Source organism: Bidens hawaiensis, unplaced genomic scaffold (genome assembly GCF_021521415.1).
Source record: "Bidens hawaiensis isolate Kalapana, Puna unplaced genomic scaffold, B.hawaiensis_p1.1 tig00008655_1, whole genome shotgun sequence".
NCBI lineage: Eukaryota > Viridiplantae > Streptophyta > Magnoliopsida > Asterales > Asteraceae > Bidens > Bidens hawaiensis.
Genome location: NW_027491625.1, coordinates 228,646 through 249,882, shown reverse-complemented (window position 1 = coordinate 249,882; position 21,237 = coordinate 228,646). Strand labels below are relative to the sequence as shown.

Sequence of the window (21,237 nt, the reverse complement as noted above, 5' to 3'; positions counted from 1 at the left end):
GGGAAGTTAGTTTACAAGTTAAATTAAAAACATAATATGGTTAAAGATGATGGACCAAACTTGTAAGTTGAATGGATTGTGTTTAAAAGACATATTTATTCTTACTAACACATGTATCTTATGCTTTAAGTGTTGTAAATTAGTTAAAAATGAGTGTCTTAATTTGCCTTTGTTTGGTGTATTATATATAGTATAAATATTCATATATTTATTTTTGCATATATATTTCTGATAGTTAGAAATATAGTATGACAAGTGGTTACGTAGCCATTCTATGTATCACTAGCAAAACAAAATACACCAATGTTTATATCTTTTATCCTAATTCTTAACTTAAAATTACTTTTGTATTTTACGCAAAGTCTAATAAATAAATATCTTAAAAATTAAAACACAAACATAATTATGCTAGCAGCCAAGTAGTTAAAATGCAAAAAAATGGATGTGAGGATGTCTCAATATATAAGCAGAAAACATGTAAGACCAGCCATAATGAATGTGTTAGAATATCAATCTAATAACAGCTAGCATTCTTTTATCAGAAAAAATAAATTTAAAAAATAAAGAAAAATCCAACAGTAGATTATGATACACCCGGATGGTGATGGGAGTAAAGAGACGATGTAGACCCATGGTCATTAGCTCACCATAAATTCATTTTTTTAACTTAAACCGGTCCCACCACTTTCCTCTACCACCTTTAATTCCTCTATAAATTGCAACTCACATTCACATATTCAACACGCACACACAAACACAAACACAAACACAAACAAACAATTATTTCACAAAGAAAACAATGGCTGCAACATTCCCAATTGTGAACTTGGAGAAGCTCAATGGTGAAGAAAGAGCTGCCACAATGAATCTCATCAATGATGCTTGTGAAAACTGGGGATTCTTTGAGGTATATATATGCTTGTAAAAACTTATTATTATTATTATTATTATTATTATTATTATTATTATTATTATATACTAATAAGTTGAGTTTTGAAGATTGTGAATCATGGGATATCAAATGAGCTTTTGGACACCGTTGAGAATATGACAAAAGGGCATTACAAGAAGTGCATGGAGGGAAGGTTCAAAGAGATGGTGGCTAGCAAAGGCTTAGATGCTGTTCAAAAAGAAATTAATGATCAAGATTGGGAGAGCACTTTCTTTCTCCGCCATCTACCCGAATCCAACATCTCCGAGATCCCTGATCTCGAGGATGAGTACAGGTATTTAAATACTGTAAATTCATTTTACATAATATGATATGATATGATATGTTGATTGCAGAGAGGTGATGAGGAAATTTGCTAAAGAGCTAGAGAAACTAGCCGAGAATATCTTGGACATATTTTGTGAGAATTTGGGATTAGAGAAGGGTTACTTGAAAAAAGCTTTTTATGGTGCGAAGGGTCCCACTTTCGGGACAAAGGTGAGCAACTATCCCCCATGCCCGAAGCCCGACCTCATCAAGGGTCTTCGGGCCCACACCGATGCCGGTGGGGTCATCTTGCTCTTCCAGGACGATAAGGTTAGCGGACTCCAGCTGCTTAAGGACGATAAGTGGATCGACGTTCCACCTATGCATCATTCCATTGTTATTAATTTGGGTGATCAACTTGAGGTACGTTACTATTAGATATTGTACATTAATGGGTTAAAGGTGTCGTGTAATAAATGTTAGGTACACAATATGTTTTAATTAAAGTACAAGTGGTACATGTTTTTTTAGGTGATCACCAATGGAAGGTACAAGAGCGTGATGCATAGAGTGATTGCTCAGACGGACGGGACTCGTATGTCGATAGCATCGTTTTACAACCCTGGAAGCGATGCGGTGATCTATCCCGCACCACAACTAGTGAACAAGGAAGAAGAGAAGAACAATGTGTACCCGAAGTTCGTGTTTGAGGACTACATGAAGCTCTATACTACAGTCAAGTTTCAGGCAAAGGAGCCGCGGTTTGAAGCTATGAAGGCCATGGAAGACAACAGGGTGAACTCGGACCCGATTGCGACTGCTTAAGGTCAAGGAAACAACAGTAATGGTGTGTTACGTGTGTTTGGATGTTATGTTTATGTGTTTAGTTAAATTAAATAAAGTTATGAGGCGTTATACAAGTTAAAAAATGATATGTATTGGGAGTATGTTGGTAGAAGAACACCATGTCTTGATATGAAGTAATGAAATATAATATAAGTTGTGTTTTATTTATGTTCTAAACCTATATATGATCTCTATGAGACTAATGTTAAAAAAAATTTAAGCAAATCCATAAATAAACACACCATCATCATCATCGTACTCAGTATATCCCACCAATAGCAAAGCTATGGTAGGGTCTGAGGAGGGTAAGATGTAGACAGCCTTACCTCTACCCCATGGGGATAGAGAGGTTGCTTCCGGTGAGACCCCCGGCTCGATAGTAGTTTTGCATCAAGCCTTGGACATATTATATAAGGCACATAGCACTCAATCATCGGGACGCCGGCTGATTGGTGCATGTACCCTTGTCTTTCGGCTATCAACGTCACCACATGATGCCTGATTAACCTTCCATCACTTTTAACGTTATTTTCACAAAATTAGTAAAATAACATCAAAATTAGTGCAATTTTACTTTTGCCCACCCGAGGGTTCACACATATATACATTATATGCGCGCACCGCAAGCAGGGCACAAATAAACACACCATAAGGATGAAAATCTTACAATAATAAGCAAAGCCAATGCAATTTTTCATCTTACTACTGTTAATCATCTTATTACTGTTACAAGTTACTACACCTATATTTATAATTTAACTAGTATTAACACCCGTCGCGCTGCGTCGAGGTGTAAATCGTGTATTTACATATCCACTCCACTCGAAAGCATGAAGTTACCACCGCCTTCGTTCGCTATCATTTCTCCCGCAGTTAGTAATAGAAACTGAACAAAAGGTAGAAGTAAAAACGTTCAACCACACACGCTCGTTGCATCGTGTTAACAAACAAAAAATAGACTGAAACGTAAATTACAAAAAAAAAAAAACAAGTTAACATCTACGCGTTGCGACGCGCCGTTAAACGGGGAAAATACATAAACACGTTGAACCACACACATGCGTTACAGCGGGTTAACACGCTAAATTTTGACGTAAACATTAAACAAAAAAACTTGTAAAAGATGAGAAGTATAGGAGACCAAAGTTGAAAGTGGAAAAATGTTGGCAGCTAAAACTAAAAAATATTTTGTAATATATTTGTAAACTATGAAAAGTATAGGGGTCAAAAGTAAAAAAGAAAAGCTTGCAAAATGGTACAACAACTAAAGCATGGTGCACAACTTTGAAAGCCATCATCTCCCACTTTTGTAAATATATAAATAAGTTATAATAGTTGATTGTGGATATGAATATATAATTAATATTTATTGATTATTGTATGAGCATTAGCTAAGAGCATTGCCAATGAGGGATGAAACTGTCTTAATGTGGACGCATAAAGAGACGCATAATAGCATAATAGTTGCTGGTTCGAACTATTAAAAAACCTGATAAATAACTTTATAACTATTTTATTTTCTTTTAAATACGAACAAGTACAAAAATGCAAGCTACTTTTGTCTAGAGCCGATTGAGGTTGCGAATCAGTCGGTTTAACAGTCGGTTCGGTCCCATTTTCAAAATCATGATTATGATTATGATTATGATTACGATTATTGAATAAGCAAGCATCATGTCACAACTTTCAATTTGTTACTTTTGTATCTTCTTTTGTGTCCAAATAACAACTATGAATTTCTAAGAATGGTCAAACATATACAAATCCGGACAAACATATTTTGTGCCAAACAGCCCGGCCCGAACACAAATCTGTCTTAAATTGGGTCAAGACTGTGATAGTGTGATGGACTGGGGACCTTAGTGGCCCACAACATGTGAAGTCTATACTAACGGAGTAACGGCTAACCCACGTTACAACAATTTTTAAAAGTATTAACAAGAGAGTGGAGTCTCGGATATTTGTTTTTGTTTTAAACTCAACTATTGAGAGTCTCTGTTAACTATCATTAAAAAGTGTGTGATAGCATATCCTAATTATGAATCAGTTTTAGCAACTAAGTAGAATAGTTCTTTTATTAAAAAAAAACTCTAATCTACTCAAAATCAAGGATGCAAAAGTGTTAGGCAAATCCCAAACGGCTAACTGAGGAGTAGGATGTATACGGAGAGAGTACTCGGGCATGGTAAATATAAATAAAATTATTTTTTGGATATTATAAAGGGTTTTGATCAAATACAAATTAAATTAACGTATTAACTGTGAGAATCAAATAGTGTAGCTATGTATACAACATTTAATTATAGTGTAATGTAATTACACTACTTGATTACCAGAGTTAGCACGTTAATTTAATTTATACTTTAATTTCCCATATTATATATATATATATATAGGGAGAGGATCATGAGAGAACTCCATTTTATGAAGAGAACTAATAATGATGTATTTTTAATTTAATTAAAAAAAATTCTTTCATCCTTCTTATATGTTGTTATTCTTCACCATGAAAAAAAATAAAAATAAAAAAAATTAACGAGTAATGCATATATGCAATACACCGACTTTTTTTATAATGCATATGTGCAATAGTGTGCATTTTGATATTTGAAATAGTGTTGAATAGCATATATATAGTTGTTTGTATTGTTTATTTGCAATAGTGTTATATTATATACAAAAATTAAAAAAAATCGATATAGTGCATATGTGCATTAGTGTTGTATTACATATATACGATAATGTGTTTTGCATACAATTATTAGTGTCGTATTTGCATATATTCAATAGTGTGTATTGAATAATGCAATTGTGGTGTATTATATGCAATTAAACACTATTGTATATATGCAATAGGCATTAGTGCACATATGCACTACAGTACTACGCCGACAAGTTTTTTTTTTAATATTAATATCATCTTATTAGAATGAGTAAAGAAAAAAAATCATAAATTTTTTTTTAAATAGTTAAAAATAATTCTTTACTAGTTCTTTAGTTCTCTTTTTAAGAGAAGTTCTCTCTATATCTCACCCCTATATATGTAGATTATTAGCTTACTAATATTTATAACAAAATATTTGAATATCATTATAAACATGAAAATCTATTTTTAATTAATAAATTATTATATGAATTGCTAATCATTAATTAAAAATAATGATAGTTTTTTAATATTATAAAATACAAATTATGTTTTATTTTTTAAGTCAAAATCGTCTCAAGTTCACTATTTAGATGTAATTCTTGTTGAGGTTGACCACGTTTGATCGATTCTTAGTAACTAGGCGGAGTTAAAGAAACTTCGCTTAGTGACATACCTTGTAGCAAGTACTCAAGGAGTATTCAGCCATGTATTATATACCTACTTTTACAACATTGCTTTAAGAGTTAAGTGCCATTTTAGAACCTGTGGTTCGGCCAACTACGCAACTTTAGTGCTTATTCTTTATTTTGTGCAAATGGCTACCTCAGTTTCAAAACTTGCATTTTTAGTACTTTTTTCTAACCCCATCTATTTTTTCCGTTAAGTTATGGATAATTTGATAACTTCGTTATTTTCTTTGTTTTTTTCTTTTCTTTTAAACGCTTATATCTTGTAAACCTAAATCCCCAAATCATAACATCAAAATCCAAATTCTGAACCCCCAAATATTGTAAATATTCAAACCCTATGATGATATGGAGAAAGGGTTTGGGGATTTAGGATTTAGGATTTGGATTTTGATGTTATGATTTGGGGATTAGGGTTTACAAGATATAAGCGTTTAAAAGAAAAGAAAATAACGAAGTTACCAAATTATTCCTGATTTAACGGAAAAAATTGACAGTGTTAGAAAAAAAGTACTAAAAATACAAGTTTTTTGAAATTGAGGTAACCATTTGCACAAAATAAAGAATGGGTACTAAGGTTGCATAGTTGGGCAAATCACAGGTACTAAAATAACACTTAACTCTTGCTTTAAATCCGTCTAACCCACCACCTACTGCGAGATTTGAACCTTTGACGCCACCTACAAAGAGGGAAAGCACCCATTACACCACCTTATACCATCGGGCCAAATGCGCATCGTGTTATTTAATACTAATATATTGTATGATGAGTTTGATTAAACATTTATTCAAATCATGCTTCTTTTTGTGTGCTCAAAGAGAGAGATGATAGATCCATGTCTCAATTTCAAACATTTATTCCGTTGCGGTCGGGAATATATTATCCTTTCATATATTATTATGCTATTTTAGTAAGATTTAATATGCGTTAATGTATCTATGTACTTTAATTAGATGGTGTTCTATATGTAACCAGTCAAATTAGATGGCACTAATCTTATGTTGAGCTTAACTTGCTAAAATATTACAATTTCTTATCTTAAACCAATACAACGCAAATATTGTGTCTAAAACAAGCCTCATGAAAGTACAACAGATTACACATATCCTATGACGTTTAAACTATGATTGTGCTAGATCGATGAAACAACGCAAAAAACTAGATTAACAACTTACATTTGTTTTAAGTTTTAACAAATTATCTTGATTCCTAAAGATCAATCGCCAAGTGGCAATGCTCGTGTCCAAACTGAACTAATTTACGAGAAACCGATAGTTTTGTTGAGTAACCAAAGCGTGAGAGACATTTCAAGTGCAAAAATTGTGTGCAGATATGTCCTGTCCAGCATGAAACCGTACACCGTGATCCCAGCCTTGTTGTTCTCCAAGTATGTCACTACAAGTAACATGAATCATATTTAGGAAATTACCGGATTCTAAACAAGGTTATTCGTTCTAGATTAATTAATGTTTTAGTTATGAAACTCACCTAAGGCTTGTCTCTTTTGGTATGAGATTGTATGCCTATAAATAGGAACTAACTTTGTATTCTCCAATTTGTCACCGTCTCCCGCTTCTTCTTCATCTGAATCTGTATGGAGGTTCGTCTCAGAAGTAATGATCACCGGTGCAGTCTCTTCAGTAGGACCCATGTCATCAAATAAGTCGACGGTGGCACAAGTATGCCATTTGGCCGCCAAGCTTGTCACGGACTGAGCCTTGTGTGTGATCTTTGCTGCATTGCGTAGGCATATGAACAACCCGCTCACAAGTGTCGTGGAGCATAGCTACACCCAAATGACATGTCAATGCTGTTAGACAGGGTTTACTATCTGTTATAGTTATTATTATATGTTTTATCATTTATCTTTAAGTTACCTTGTTAATAGTTAGTTATATGAATATCACAAAAATATGTATTTTGGCTGAGAATATTAATCCCTCCGTCCCATTATAAGTGTTCTAGTTTGATTTTTCATCAAGTATTTTACATTGATATAATTTTCATCAAGTACTGTATGACACGGACAAAAATATTTACGGTCAATGTTGCAAAAGAAAGACTTGAAAAGTCAAACTATGACACTTATAATGGGACGGAGGGAGTAACAAAATAGCATTGACTTTTGGAAATTACATATCAATCTGAGTGCAACAAGTATTTTTGGCGCACCAGATTGGATCCTTTGGCGTAGCTAATTCAAAATGGCGCAGAAGATCCATATTGTTGCACTAGAGGCCCCGCGAATTTATAAAAAAAATGATTTTCTAAAATTCCCAACGTATCACGAGAGATTTTAATTGAGGGTCTACTTTTGTATTGTGGTGACAATTGTCATCTTATGATTGGTGGAAATTATTTATTTGAAATTAAAATTAAATATGTCTTTGACTATTTTTGTATTTTTAAAAAGTCTAAGACTATTTCGTTATTATTTAGTCAAATTAGATAGTTTTGTGATTTTCCCCTTAATTACTCTATATAATAATATTTTGATAGTTATTGAGCTTTATCATCATTATTACATTACTAGTTGGTTAGCTTTGTCATTATCAAATCCAGTTGTTTAACATACATAAAATATTATTCGCTAAGCTAATATGATTACCGCGAGCTCTCCAGCAGTGGAAATATTGACACGTGAGCCGGTCCGCGTTGTGACAAGCAACGAAGCAAACTGGCTAGCCGTAACTAGGACAAGAGTCGATAACACAAATCCACGAAACCTATGACTTATAATACGAAGAGTTCTTCTGATTGCAAGGTGCTCCATCAATATCAAACCTACATCCCCTTGATTCTCAAACACCTTAGCAAAATCTTCAAGCCTAAATATTTGCATAGAACATGTGAGTTTGAAGAGCATGCAAACGAGGAAGAAGAGCGAGGTGCGGTATAGCCATGACCCCAATAGCAGTGTGCAGGCTAAGGTGTGACTCAAGTAGATATTCGAAATGTAAGGTATTTGATGCGCTCCGGAAACAAACCACCATATCTTGTAAGTAGCATTTACAATAAAACAAGGAATCACAAATGCACAAAAGAACTTCATTGCTCTCTGCATAAATCAACAATAGTCATGTTAATTTAAAGAACCAAAATGAATTATACACTACTAGAAACAAAGGCCTTTAATGACACGCATTGCATGTCATTAAAGGGTACTTATGTCACGCAAATACTTGTCACACCACCAATATATGACAAGCATTTATGCTGTCATCGTATAATTGTTTTTACATAATTACTAATATTTAATTAAGCTAGCAAATTATACTACTTATTCATGCATATATATTTTACTACTAGAAATTATGCAATGTGTGACTGCAGTAACTGTAGAATAATAATAATTACTATAGTGTTAGTAATTGCAAGAGATGAAGGAAGCATACGTGAAGTTGATCAGAATATCCACGACGAACTTCATCGCTAACAGAAGACATCTTATCAAGGAACAGAAATCGTCGTAGACCATACTTCCGGGAGAAAGACAAGAGGCTAAGGAAGGAGATAGTTGACAAAAGCGAGAGAGACGCTTGTACGAGCAAATCATAAGGGCGACGGTGGTGGTAATCACACGTGGAACATTGGAACGCCAAGTGTGAGAGAACTGGTACGCAAATGGTTAGAAAGAAGAAGATTGACCATGACAGGCCGGCTTTCCATGGATTTGACTGGTCGAGAAAGATCCACGAAAAGCCTCGGGATTCGAGGGTGTCGATGATCTGGTAATTTGATTTGGTGTTGTTTTTGGTTGTATGGTTTGTATCAGCCATTGAATTCATATGAGATTGTTGTCATTTGTGTTTTTGTGGTGATAATCTATATATGTATAGACACTTGAAGGCTTTAAGAAACTTTTAATAAATATTGATATGCTAAAGCTATGTCCACGTGTCCAAGAAGGTTAACTATTGGTGAAAGAGATGGAAACCGGTACGATGAGTTGTACGAGGCTCGTGACAAAAAAGGTTTTTTGGTAGGTTGTACGTGTGACCTGCCAGCCGTTTAATCATTTATGTTCTCCTTTTATATTTATATAAACTATATTGTGTCCTTTTTTGGACAGAAATTAACTAGTCAATCACATAATATAAAATAAAAGAAAATAAATATAAGAACAGAGTTTAATTTTTAATACACATTACATGCTTCAAGGTTAGAAAGAAAACTTTTGGCATTTGTAAAGCAACACATTTTTTAATTAGTATAGATAGGATGTTAATATAAAAAGGCTTAATACTTGTGCTTAGGTTCGAAAATGGTCCGACGCATTGGGCCTAACCTGGCTCACATGGCTAGGGTTGTTCAACCGCTCGTTCGGAAAATGCTTCGATTGTAAACGAGCTGCTCTGCTCGATTCGGTTTGTAAACGAGCCAAGCAACGAACAAAGGTATGCTCGGTTTGGTTCGACTCGAATATTTTTAATTTATTTTATATATGATTATATATAAACAAATGTATAAATATATAGACAACACACGTAAAATATAAGTATTCAACTTTTTAAACCCATTTTAAACTTTTTCTATTCCATCAATTTTATAGTTTCATTTGTTCGATTCAAGTTCTCATAATACTGGAAGTTCTCATAAAAAATTTACAATCTATTACACGTTTATCTAAAACCTATTAATTTGTTTACAAAATATATTATTTACAGTCTTCAAACTTGTCTCTTATTTAAATTTTTAGAGTGGAATTTCAGCCGACTCGTTTCGATTTTTGCTCGGTTCGAATTTCAGTCGTTTGGTTCGGTTCGGTTGTAAACGAGCCAAACAACGAGCGAGCCTTCGCTCAGTTCTACTCGGCTTGTGAATAGCCCTACACACGGCACACACCTCCCCTATAAAAGGTAGCCTAACCCAGTCTTGGAAACTCAATATAGGCTCAACCTAGACCTCGGTCCCAAACCCCCGTCTTCTGAATACAAATAAGACTGTCATTAGACCAAACTATCTTATATAGGCTGCATAACGTTATATTAAACAACGACGTGGTAAAACAGATGTTATTATTGGCGTTGATTCATAAACGTCACGATTAAAAGAGGTTAAAGAGACCAAGTACACGGGTGAGTTCCTACGATAACCCGAAAGAACGCGTTGAACGACCAATGAAGATGCTTGAAGAACATTGTGCTTGTCACAATATCCAAAATTAATACTTACTTCTACCATTACAGCCTAGAAGTCATTCCTCCTGCAACCACAACCGTCTCACCGGTTATATATGAAGCTTCATCAGACGCCAAGAAAGCGGTGGCTGCAGCCATGTCTTCCACCGTCCCGAGCCTCTTCAGCATTGTCATTTCTAAAATAGACTTTCTCTAACAACACAAATCAATGCAATTAGTAATTTCATCATATACAAAATCTAAACTATGATCATTAGGATGACACTTACTATATTATCATTATCCACAAGGAAACGTGCAAAGCGTGTGGGTACGGTCCCTGGTGCAACACAGTTCACACGAGTATGTGGGGCCATCTCATTTGCAAGCGCCTACGTACACAAAGTGATCGATATGATAAAAACAAACAAGTTAATATATGTTAAGCATCAATGACATCATAATAATATTAAACACCTTGGTAAGACCAAGAAGAGTGGTCTTGGTGGCACCATACATGGCCATGCCGGGCGGAGGTTGGTAAGCACTTATAGATGATACGAAAACAATAGCCGAGCCTTTGGTTAAGTGCGGAGATGCATCCTGCCAAATCATTTCAAAGATTAAAAACAAAAGTTTACAGAAAGAAGCTGAGATCAGTTTACCTTAAGAAGCAATATAGAACTTTTGACATTGATTTCCCAAATCTTGTCAAGGGCCGATTCCTGGATGTCGAGAATGGCGTTAACTGACGGGTTTGCAGCTGCATTGGACACTACTACATCTATTTTTCCATATTTCTGTGTCCACAAAGGTAAACATTATTACACATAGCCGGCTTATAATTATCTACTTATTAATGGTCAAAATCATTTTCACCTGAACTGTCTGTTCAATGAGATTCTTTCTTTGTTGAGCACTAGAAACATGGAAAACCATCCCCAACACTTCTACTCCTTGTGCTTTGAGCTTTTTCACCGCCTCGTCGACGTTTTTCTGACAATTGATTATATGTTTGAAGTCAAATTTATCACTAGGATTTTCGCATAAGAGTTCCATGAAACATTCTACATGTTGCTTTTCAAGTTATAATTACTAATTTACTAGGTTGACTAAATTGATTGCAGTAAGTCAAGTCCCGATCGATAATAAAACACGAAGCAAACGACTAACTCTCGTTTATATTAATCAGAAAATATAACTCGAAAAACTGATTACAACTCTCAAACCATAACTCTGTTTGACTCTTGATGAATCCTAACATGCTTGCATCTAGATGAACGGAGTTCTCCATCCCATCCAATCCCATTCATTTATTTTGTTTCAAACTTTGTTCATCAAAAGATCAATTTCTTCTGCCTAATAACATATAAAAGTATAACATATGTTTCTCTTATTCATCCTACATTAATACATTGTTGATTGTTATGTTTACAATGGTTAAAATGTGTTTGTTTTGGACTAGATTTTGATCATCATCATCATCATTAATGAAATGGGAAAGCACGTGCGGTCGCATTCATCTAAAGTTTCCTTACAAAATAATGGTAATTCCGGATGCGTGAATAAAATACTCGATGCACTTAATCGTCGCCACCGATGGCAGAATGTAAAACTGCTGCCTAATAAGAGGCATGGTTCCGGAAAGCATGCCATTGACGGTTCCGGAAAGCATGCTATAGGTATCCATTGTTTCATTTCAACTTATTTTTTTGAAAACTCGTTTCCTGGAAAAAGTTTTACGTTTCAAGAATTTTGCAGAAGGCGGGACCAGCGAACCCACCGCCAGCACGAGTCAACCACCTCAACCGCCCGAAGTAGTTCACCGTGATTCTAAAAAAAACAAACCCCCCAAGGTAAGTAACATGCATTTTCTAGCTAGGGCTGTTCAAAAAGCTCGAGGCTCGAAGCTCGGGCTCGTGGCTCGCTCGATAAAAGCTCGAATAAAACTAGCTAAAGAAACTTGATTTGAAACACCCTGAGGTGAGTTGGCTCATTTTTGTAACCGAGCCAAAATCGATCTAGGCTCGGCTCGATCGCAATCTCGTTTAACTTCAAAATCGAGCTACAGCCCTAGTTCTAGCTAACCTTGTTTGATTGATTGACTGGTTCTATACACATATTTGCAGATCAATGAGCAAGAAAGTGCAGAAACGCGTTCGAAGAAATTTAGAATCAGATCTCTTATCTCGAGTGAAATGGCGAAACGAAGGGGGAAGCACCAATGGCGGCGGTCACCCACAAGTTCACCAAAAAAGAAAAACAACCCCTCCACCTGTCAAAGTCCAGCAACCATCAAAAGGAAGAGAAAATGCGACATGTGTACAGCCATGTTAACCGTCAGTTACTTGAAACAACAAGCGGCTGTACGTATTCAGGACAAAAAGCCAGCTCGGACGGAGTCCAAAAACACTGGACTAACAAAATCCTTGTCCTTCCCGTTACTCGCTACCAAAACAAAAACCCGAGACTCCGAGTTACAAGAACTTAAACATAAGTTGAAAGAGCTTAAAGACATCCAGACGACAAAGGACAAGTTCATTCTACCTATGAACCAAGGAGTCGGATGTCCAAAACCAATGTTAACAAGACCGGAATCTTTTAGAACTACCGCACCCGCAACTTCCCAAAAGGATAGCAAAAAGCAAACCGCAAATCAATCGAAAACTCTTAAACAAAAGATCGGTTTGGTCATCAAAGTCGATGCTAGAAAGGAGAAGCGTAGGATTCTTATGGATGCGGTTTTTCACAAGGTCCCGTATGGTGGTCGGAAATCTTCCAAAGATCCAAAAAAAGTGGGCCCTGACAAGCTTAAAACGAGTAAACACGCGTCTTCTGATAAATCTAAATCACACCTTAACAAAACATCTTCCAGCAGTGAATCCATGAGCAAGTACCGTAAGTTACTAAGCCAAACATCAACCCGAGATGGAAATTTCATGCAGCATCATAATAATGATCATAAACCAAAGCTGTTTGTGGCTGGTGGTCGCAAAACACATAGACGAATGCGTTCGTTACCTAATATTAGTCCCTATGACTTTGAGCATAACCAAGAGTTTCCGGTTAAACCCACTATGGACACACCTTTAAACATATCTAATGATCAGAGATCAACGGATCGTTTATTATATCCGGAAAGAAGAAACGTGTTAGGCAAGCAGGAAACCAAATTAATTGAGAAAGATGATGAGGGTTTAAACGAAAATCCAGGATCGGATACAGATGCATCAAGTTATCATGAAAAAATCAACCATCATAATGATCAGTCTGAAACTAGTTCGGTTGAGAACAATGGGGACAGTCAAGAACATATTTTTAGTCATGATACTCAAGAGCAAAACGATCACCAAAATCATGTGGTTGAAGAAGAGGAGCCTCGTGTCGTTATTCAAGCTGAGAACGATAAGCCTTTTAATGAAATTCTTGGAATGTTCAAAAAGGTTTCTGATGAGAAACTAAGCAATGAAAACGAAAAGCAGGTAGCCAAGAACTCTGCAGTTGACCAAAATACTTTGGATCATCAAGAAGAAGATAACTCGGGTTCTGAGCATACGAGTGATCCCCAAAACCTAGAAGTTAACCAAGATACATTGGAGTACAACGAAGAAGATATGTTAACGTCAACTTCTGGTTATGAGCTTGATGAAAACCTGGAAGTTGAAAAAGAAACCCCTCGTTCTGAGATTGACTGGTCAACGCAAGATTCAGTATTCGACTCGTCTTCTTTGAGCATACCCAACTCACCAATGGAAGGTACTCTCCCTTAACTCTAAAAATATCAAGTTTCAGTTTTATATATATATATATATATATCTAACCATCTACATTGATGGCTGCAGTTGAAAACAAACCGTACACATTCTCTATAAATGATCTTGATGACAAACGACCGAACACGCACATGATTAAAAACAGATGTTTACACTTGGATCTAGAGTCAGTTAAAGATAACCCTGAATTCCAATTCGTAAAACAAGTGTTGGATAAATCTGGCTTTCTAAAGAACGCGCTCCTTGGAGAATGGTATTCTAGTTACCAACCAATCGACCCGTTGTTATTTGAGGAAGTAGAAACCAGTCTCCTTCAAAACAAACTTCTAGAAGACTTGGATTCCATGAAGGACGAGGAAGTTGTTCAAAAGATTATCAACGACCATCATCTTCTTCTCTTCGATCTAATCAACGAGGCGTTACTGGAGATTCATGGTAAGACGTACACTTATTGCCCACATGCATTGACTTACCGGTCGAAGGTCAGCCCTATGCCTGTAGGGTGTCGTGTTCTAGAACAAGTATGGGATGTTGTTAACATGTACTTAAGTTGGAAACCCGAGTTCCAACCGTCATTAGATGATATAGTGAGCCGTGATTTGGCCAAAGGGAGCGGTTGGATGAACCTTCAAGCTGATGCAGAGTTTGTAGGTATTGAACTTGAAGAGCTGCTTATGGATGATCTGTTAGATGAGCTTGTTTTTGATGATCTGTTATTGATGTAAAGGACCAATCTATATATATATTAAATACTAATATCAATTATCAAACACTTGACAAAAAGAATTTTACATTGATCCGAAAGAAATTACACTTGAAACCTTCTAAACTCGAACCAAATCTCATAATGATTAAAAAGTAAACTATCATGTGTATGTTTTCCCATATATTCAAGTCCTAAACTTTTAAGCCGCTTACTGCACTCATCCCCACCCAATCTTGAACAAAACTTCACGTTATGCGACACGAATATTCTTCCATCTAAAGGTTTCAATTTACTAACCAATCTTTCTAACCCAACCCAGACAGGTTTATCAGGCATATGAAGAAACACAGCACAAGCATATATTAAATCATACGTAACCCCCGACCCAAATCTTTTAAAATCCATATCTTCACCTTTAACAATCAAAGGCCGTTTGTGAAGCAACCCGTTGGCAGGGAGTTCATACCTAAATGCAGCCATGAGAGAAAGCTCGTCTCTTTCAAGGCAATGGAAGTGTTCTGGCATTAAGTAGTGAATGAAATGTAACCCCACCCGAAGGGTCCCGCAACCAATCTCCAGAACTCGTGAGTCAGGGGTAATTTGGGAAGATTGTGCAAGAAATTCAAAAACGTCTCGACCGCCAGCCCATGGCTCACCATAGTTGCTGTGGTGCTCTTCTACTAGGAGTTCACCTGGGCATGGTAATGACGTGTGATTCTTTGCTGTGTGATATTCCTTTGTACCTGTTGATAATCACTTTTTAGAGTTAGCATTGTACATTTGATATTCAAATACCATTCTGCTCAATTAGGGCCATGATAAATACTGTCAGATAGGGGTGTTCAACGAATCGAATTTCGTATTCTCTTCTAGTTTTGAAATTGGGAAGCTGGATTCAAATGCTATTACTGAACCCGAACTGAATCAAATTTCAAGTTTTTCGAGTCCCATTCGAACACTATGTACCCCTAGTTGACAAACTGCTCTAGAAATCAAATTCAAATAACAAACTAAATAAACTAAAAATCAATACTGAAACTTAAAGCCTAATATTCATATTGTATAGAATAGGAAAAGTTGATTTAAACCCTTATTCATGATCTAGGGCAAGTACAATACATGATCATATCACTAGTCTCGACAAAACAAGTTGTGATTCATAAAACTGAAACAAAATTACAAACAAAACATGAAGAGATGGAATTCACTTGATGAGATCCTAAGCACGAGTGTAAAAATGAATGCCCATTATACGCCCTGTTTGCGGTGTGCGCATACAGTGTATATATGTGTGGGCCCTCGGGAGGGCAAAAGTGAAATTGCACTAATTTTGGCGTTATTTTATTAATTTCATGAAAATAACGTTAAAAGTGGCGGAAGGTAAATCAGGCATCATGTAGCCTGATAGCCGAAATACAAGAGTACATGCACCAATCGGCTGATGATTGAGTGCTATGTGCCTTATGTCCAAGGTTTAATGCAAAACTACTATCGAGCCGGGGGTCTCATTGGAAGCAGCCCCTCTATTCCTACGGGGTAGATGTAAGTCTGTCTACATCTTACTCTACCATAGCCTTGCTATTTGTGAGATATACTTGAGTACGATGATGATAATGAAGTTCATTGAGTACAATACATGATTAGATTACTAATCTCGACAGACGGAGTTTTGTTGGCCAGTTTTCGGTTGTATGGAATTCGTTTCAGGAGAGAGGATTACAAATCGGTCCCGAACCTACCGATTCCTGTTATACCGATTCTGTTAATTAGTTTCGGTCTAAACTAAACTATCCTAACCTTTTATTTAGCCCTAATTGCATAATATTGTACCCTAAGATTCTCACTGGTAAGTTATGGGGAAAGTTAGCGTACAAATGAAATTAACGTGCTAACTGTGAGAATCAGGTAGAGTAATTATATATACAAGTAGTTTAATTATGTAAATACATCGTAGTGTAATTACACTATACTATAATTACACTATGTTGTATATATAATTAGACTACCTGATTCTCACAGTTAGAACGTTAATTTCATTTGTGTTGGATCCAATTCCGGTAAGTTATAATTGAAAAGTAAATATGTAACATACTGGATGAGATCCTGGAGCTGTTGAGCACGGGACAAGAGCATGATGAAGGATTAGGAGGAGAGTGATGAAAGTATGAAGATAAGAAACACGGCGACGGTGAGGATTAACGTCTGAACGGGGATCACTACCACTCTTGATGATGGAGCCATGGCTGTAGTAGAGTTTTGATAGATAGATAGATCACATCACAATGAGCATTCACCTGACTTAACTCTCTCTCATGCTAATTATAGAAATTGTTTACATTTATCTTTAAAAGTAATATAAATTGTTCTTTACGTCTCCAAATGTTACATCGGTTGTCCCTTGGCCCTAACACAGTTAGTATTACTCATTAAGTCAGGTCACATGTCTTGCACATGAGGGCAAAATTGTCAATCAACCTATTTACTTAACAAAATTAAATAAACTAAAATATAATATATAAATATATATCATATAAAGATATCTCTCTCTCTCTCTCTTTCTCTCTTCGTCTCTATCTTTCTGCCACAAACCCAAGTTGACCTCCATAACCGTCGGACCTCCGGCAACCTCCATAACCGCATATAAACACCACCATCACCACGCCTATCACCTCACACCACCTCTGCCACCACCAACCTCGGGCGCCACATTGCAGCAAGTCGCAAGCCCACAGCTCCGGCACGTTAGGGCTCGGAGACTCGGTTTAGTAATCTCTAAACAAATCCCCAAATTCTAGGGTTTGTGGCGACAGATCTGGCGGTGGATCTGGTCACATAAGGGAAGCAGATGGCGTGGCAGGTGGTACCAAATACCGTCTCTAATTCGCTTAATATGTTGGCTCTGGTCACATAGGGGAACAATCTTCACAACAACATCAACACCTTATTGAATAGACAGTTCGTTTTCGATTCAATTAGAGCTTCGATTACCCGACCCCAATTTCAACAACCTAAAGCTTCCAACTTCCGATTTCCATAAAGAAAACTAAAAGAGATCGATGGTTCCGTTTGATTTTGCTGTGAAGTCACGGTTTTGTTGGTGGTTGATGATTTGCAGGTAGGGATAAAGAGGGAGAGAGAGAGAGAGAGAGAGAGAGAGAGAGAGTTTCAAAGAAAGAGAAAGTGGCATGTTTAATGTTTTTAGAAAGAGAGAGAGAAAAAACGGTGGGTTGGTTGGTGGTTGTGGTGGCTCGCCGGAGAAGATGGTGGTGGTGGTTCACCGGAGAAGATGGTGGTGGTGGTGGTGGTGATGGGTTGGTGGTGGTGTATGAAAGGAAGAGAGAGAGAGATGCATTCTTTTATTTAGAAAAATGTTATTTTAATAAGCGGGTAAAATGACCAATTTACCCTCATGTGCAAGGCACATGACCAGATTTAACGATAAAAACTAACTGGGTTAGGGCTAAAGGACAAACGATGTAACATTTGGAAACGTAAAGGACAATTTATGTTACTTTTAAAGATAAAGGACAACCACTGAAATTTGGTGTAAACATAAAGGACAATTTCTGTAATTCTGTCTTTTTTATTCTGTTCTAGGTTTTTATTAATTTGGTTTTTTTTATAAGTGATTTCCGTTTTAACGGGGTGGTAAAATGGTTAGGAGTTCAATATCTGTAAATCAAACCAGTTTTCTTGTCTTAAATCAGTTTAAAACTGACCTAAATTGGTCCGGATTAGTTTGGCTACTTATATATTTAAATCGGTTTCTAAACCGAACTGATTTGACTGAAACCAGTTTTGAATATGCAAAAACCAAGCCAGTTCGATTTGCAAAAAAAAAAAATACGATTTTGTACACCTCTAGCGTCTCCACATCAACAAGGGGCTTACCCACAAACACCCTTATGTGGACAGCCTACTGGTTTTATTCTAGTGTTGATCTTTAATGAGTTTGACTGGTATGGTATCTGTAATCCTTAACTTTTATATTATCATAGGTTGGGGTGAGTTAACGTACAACAATCGTTTAGCGTACATTATGTACGCAAAAACGTTCAAGGATAAAACATGTTAGTGTAATCTTGCGTAAGTGTGGGGACCTAGTTGTCGTACTTACAAACCTAGGGGTTTTTGAGTTAGTTTTTCTCCTATTCTTGTCTAACAAGTAATTGTATGGTTATAAATAGGGGTTATTTGTAATCAAGTAATCAGAACAACTTATCAATCAATACAATAAAGGTTTAGACTTGAAATCTTATTGTCTTCAAAACCTAAAACATTCAAGTTTAAACCCTAATACTTTAAATGTTAAAAACCATTTATGCTCAAGTCAAAATTGATTCGATTGAAGATCCAGATTGATGATTTCGATATCATGTGATATGATTTCATGTATCAATTTCAAAAAAGTTAACCTAGGGATGATTGAGGCACGAATCACTCATCGCTGAAACATGAATTGATATGGAAAGAGATCGATCACTTGGAGAATTAGTTCAAAGCTTGAACGGCGATGATAAATTTCAACCCTAAGTAAGGAGACGAAGAAGTTTTCTCGCGTGTTTTTTAAAATCGAAGGGTGTAGAAAGTCACATATCTAATGTATGATAAGGGATTATTGTATTAGATTATTTATCGGTTAGTATTTTAATAATGTGATTTGTGTGTTGTACTTTTCAAAGGAAGACATGACATAGTAAGTTTTTTTTCTATATGATTAGGGTAGGGGTGAACAAATAGCCGAGTTAACCGAATCAAACAATTAGTTGATGGCTTGGTTAAGCCATAAGCCATAAGCAGTTAACAAAAAATTATGGTTCGGATTTCATTTTGATGTGGCATTATCAATTAACCAAAAAGCAACAACTGAGTAATCATCCATTACTTGTAGAAAACTCTTTGGAGGTTCAGTAAATATGAGTTTAAGTATGTGTTACATTCTCATATACCATCATTTTACATCTATCAACTGTCCCACTATTAATATATACTTGAGAAATTCTTTTCTAAATTTCCCATCAAGACCAAGTGTTATGTTTTAGTGCCCCATGCCACATCAGATTTGCAAGGGCATTAAACACCATCTCATGGTGAGCACCAAGACCTTGAGCCACTTTGGGCGTGAGTGTGTTAACGGGCTCAAACGCAAGATGCTTGAAAATGTGTGTATTTAATTCCTAAACCAATAACAAAAATACAAGTATAATGAGGCGTCAACCCACTACACATAATTTAATATAAGTCCAAATCATAGAAGAGAGTGCGAACTTCACACCCCATTTTTACCGAGGCATGGCGTGAGTCTGTGGCCCGTTGGTGTCTAACTTAAAGCAACGGAAAGTACAAAAAGTGTTGTGAAACTTTGAGGTCTATAAACATATTTGCAAAATTACCAATTTACTAAACAACCCCTTAAACATTTAATATACGTCGAATTGTAAGTTCAATGAACCTGGTCATCCTCCTCATTCTTAACGGCCTCGATTTCCTGCATTTCTGTTGGTAGTTTGTAAGTTGGTTGAAGAGGTAGGTCCCAGCAGGGCTCAGTTGGTCCCGCATGACTCACCTTGAACAGGGATGTCTGCGCAAAGACCATCTACTCCCGCAGGACCCACCATGCTCAGAGAAGCCTACGCGCAGTATGCAAGCTGCATACGCAGGGAAAAGCCTCCCAATGGTAAAGTAACCCGCCTGTTCCCGCAGTTGCGGATACAAGCCATCAGGGAAGGCTACCCGCACAGCATAGCTACACGCATAAGGCTTAACACTTACAAATATTCAGTGTCACCTGAAAGAATGAGCAAAGGCGGGAGGGGGAAAACTCCCGCCAAAATGGGCCAGTCCGTATGATGGAGGATCTTTTGCGTGATACCTGACGAGGTAAAGACAAAAGATCTGACCAAGAATGCGACAGCTCACTGACAGCAGCGTGGCAGACAGCACGCCACAGCACTGTGACCAATAGCCGCCGCCTGCCCACCAACTCCTGCCAGACCACGTGCCTAGCCTGCAGTTGGTAGAAGACGAAGAGTGCACGGCACGCCTGCTCTGTGTCAGCCGCTACCTATCCACCACTCACAGGTAGGGCACGTGCATAGGTTACAGTTGGTAGCGTGTTGGGCCGGCTAAACCCCTTGGAAACCCACCTTCGGCTATAAAAGACAGCAAATGGTATTATCATTTCATCATCTACTATCTCGTATAACTTACTTGATAACTGCTCTAATAGTATTCATATACTTTTATATTCAAAGAGCAAT

The 21,237-nt window shown here is 36.6% G+C and overlaps 5 protein-coding genes across 5 annotated transcripts; 2 read left to right on the top strand and 3 right to left on the bottom strand.

Moving 5' to 3' along the window:
* Window positions 1–745: 745 nt before the first annotated feature.
* On the top strand, window positions 746–2,165 carry LOC143529727 (1-aminocyclopropane-1-carboxylate oxidase 1-like). Its single transcript, XM_077025456.1, has 4 exons — window positions 746–907; window positions 1,000–1,226; window positions 1,288–1,621; window positions 1,730–2,165. Exons 1-4 carry the CDS (start codon window positions 800–802, stop codon window positions 2,021–2,023), a joined length of 963 nt encoding a protein of 320 aa, XP_076881571.1. The 5' UTR covers window positions 746–799; the 3' UTR covers window positions 2,024–2,165.
* Window positions 2,166–6,503: 4,338 nt separating this feature from the next.
* LOC143529707 (uncharacterized) lies at window positions 6,504–9,165 on the bottom strand. The gene is made up of 4 exons (XM_077025440.1): window positions 8,774–9,165; window positions 7,987–8,436; window positions 6,867–7,164; window positions 6,504–6,773 (listed from the first exon to the last, which is right to left on the bottom strand). The coding sequence occupies exons 1-4, from the start codon at window positions 9,155–9,157 to the stop codon at window positions 6,637–6,639; spliced, it is 1,269 nt and encodes a 422-aa protein (XP_076881555.1). The 5' UTR covers window positions 9,158–9,165; the 3' UTR covers window positions 6,504–6,636.
* A 1,396-nt stretch (window positions 9,166–10,561) lies between these two features.
* On the bottom strand, window positions 10,562–11,557 carry LOC143529696 (tropinone reductase-like 3). Its single transcript, XM_077025431.1, has 5 exons — window positions 11,378–11,557; window positions 11,164–11,298; window positions 10,976–11,101; window positions 10,789–10,890; window positions 10,562–10,711 (listed from the first exon to the last, which is right to left on the bottom strand). Exons 1-5 carry the CDS (start codon window positions 11,555–11,557, stop codon window positions 10,562–10,564), a joined length of 693 nt encoding a protein of 230 aa, XP_076881546.1.
* Window positions 11,558–14,330: 2,773 nt separating this feature from the next.
* LOC143529695 (protein TRM32-like) lies at window positions 14,331–14,996 on the top strand. The gene has a single exon (XM_077025430.1). The coding sequence runs from the start codon at window positions 14,331–14,333 to the stop codon at window positions 14,994–14,996; it is 666 nt and encodes a 221-aa protein (XP_076881545.1).
* A 48-nt stretch (window positions 14,997–15,044) lies between these two features.
* Window positions 15,045–15,794, bottom strand: LOC143529694 (uncharacterized). Its single transcript, XM_077025429.1, has 2 exons — window positions 15,773–15,794; window positions 15,045–15,720 (listed from the first exon to the last, which is right to left on the bottom strand). The coding sequence occupies exons 1-2, from the start codon at window positions 15,792–15,794 to the stop codon at window positions 15,080–15,082; spliced, it is 663 nt and encodes a 220-aa protein (XP_076881544.1). The 3' UTR covers window positions 15,045–15,079.
* Window positions 15,795–21,237: the final 5,443 nt, after the last annotated feature.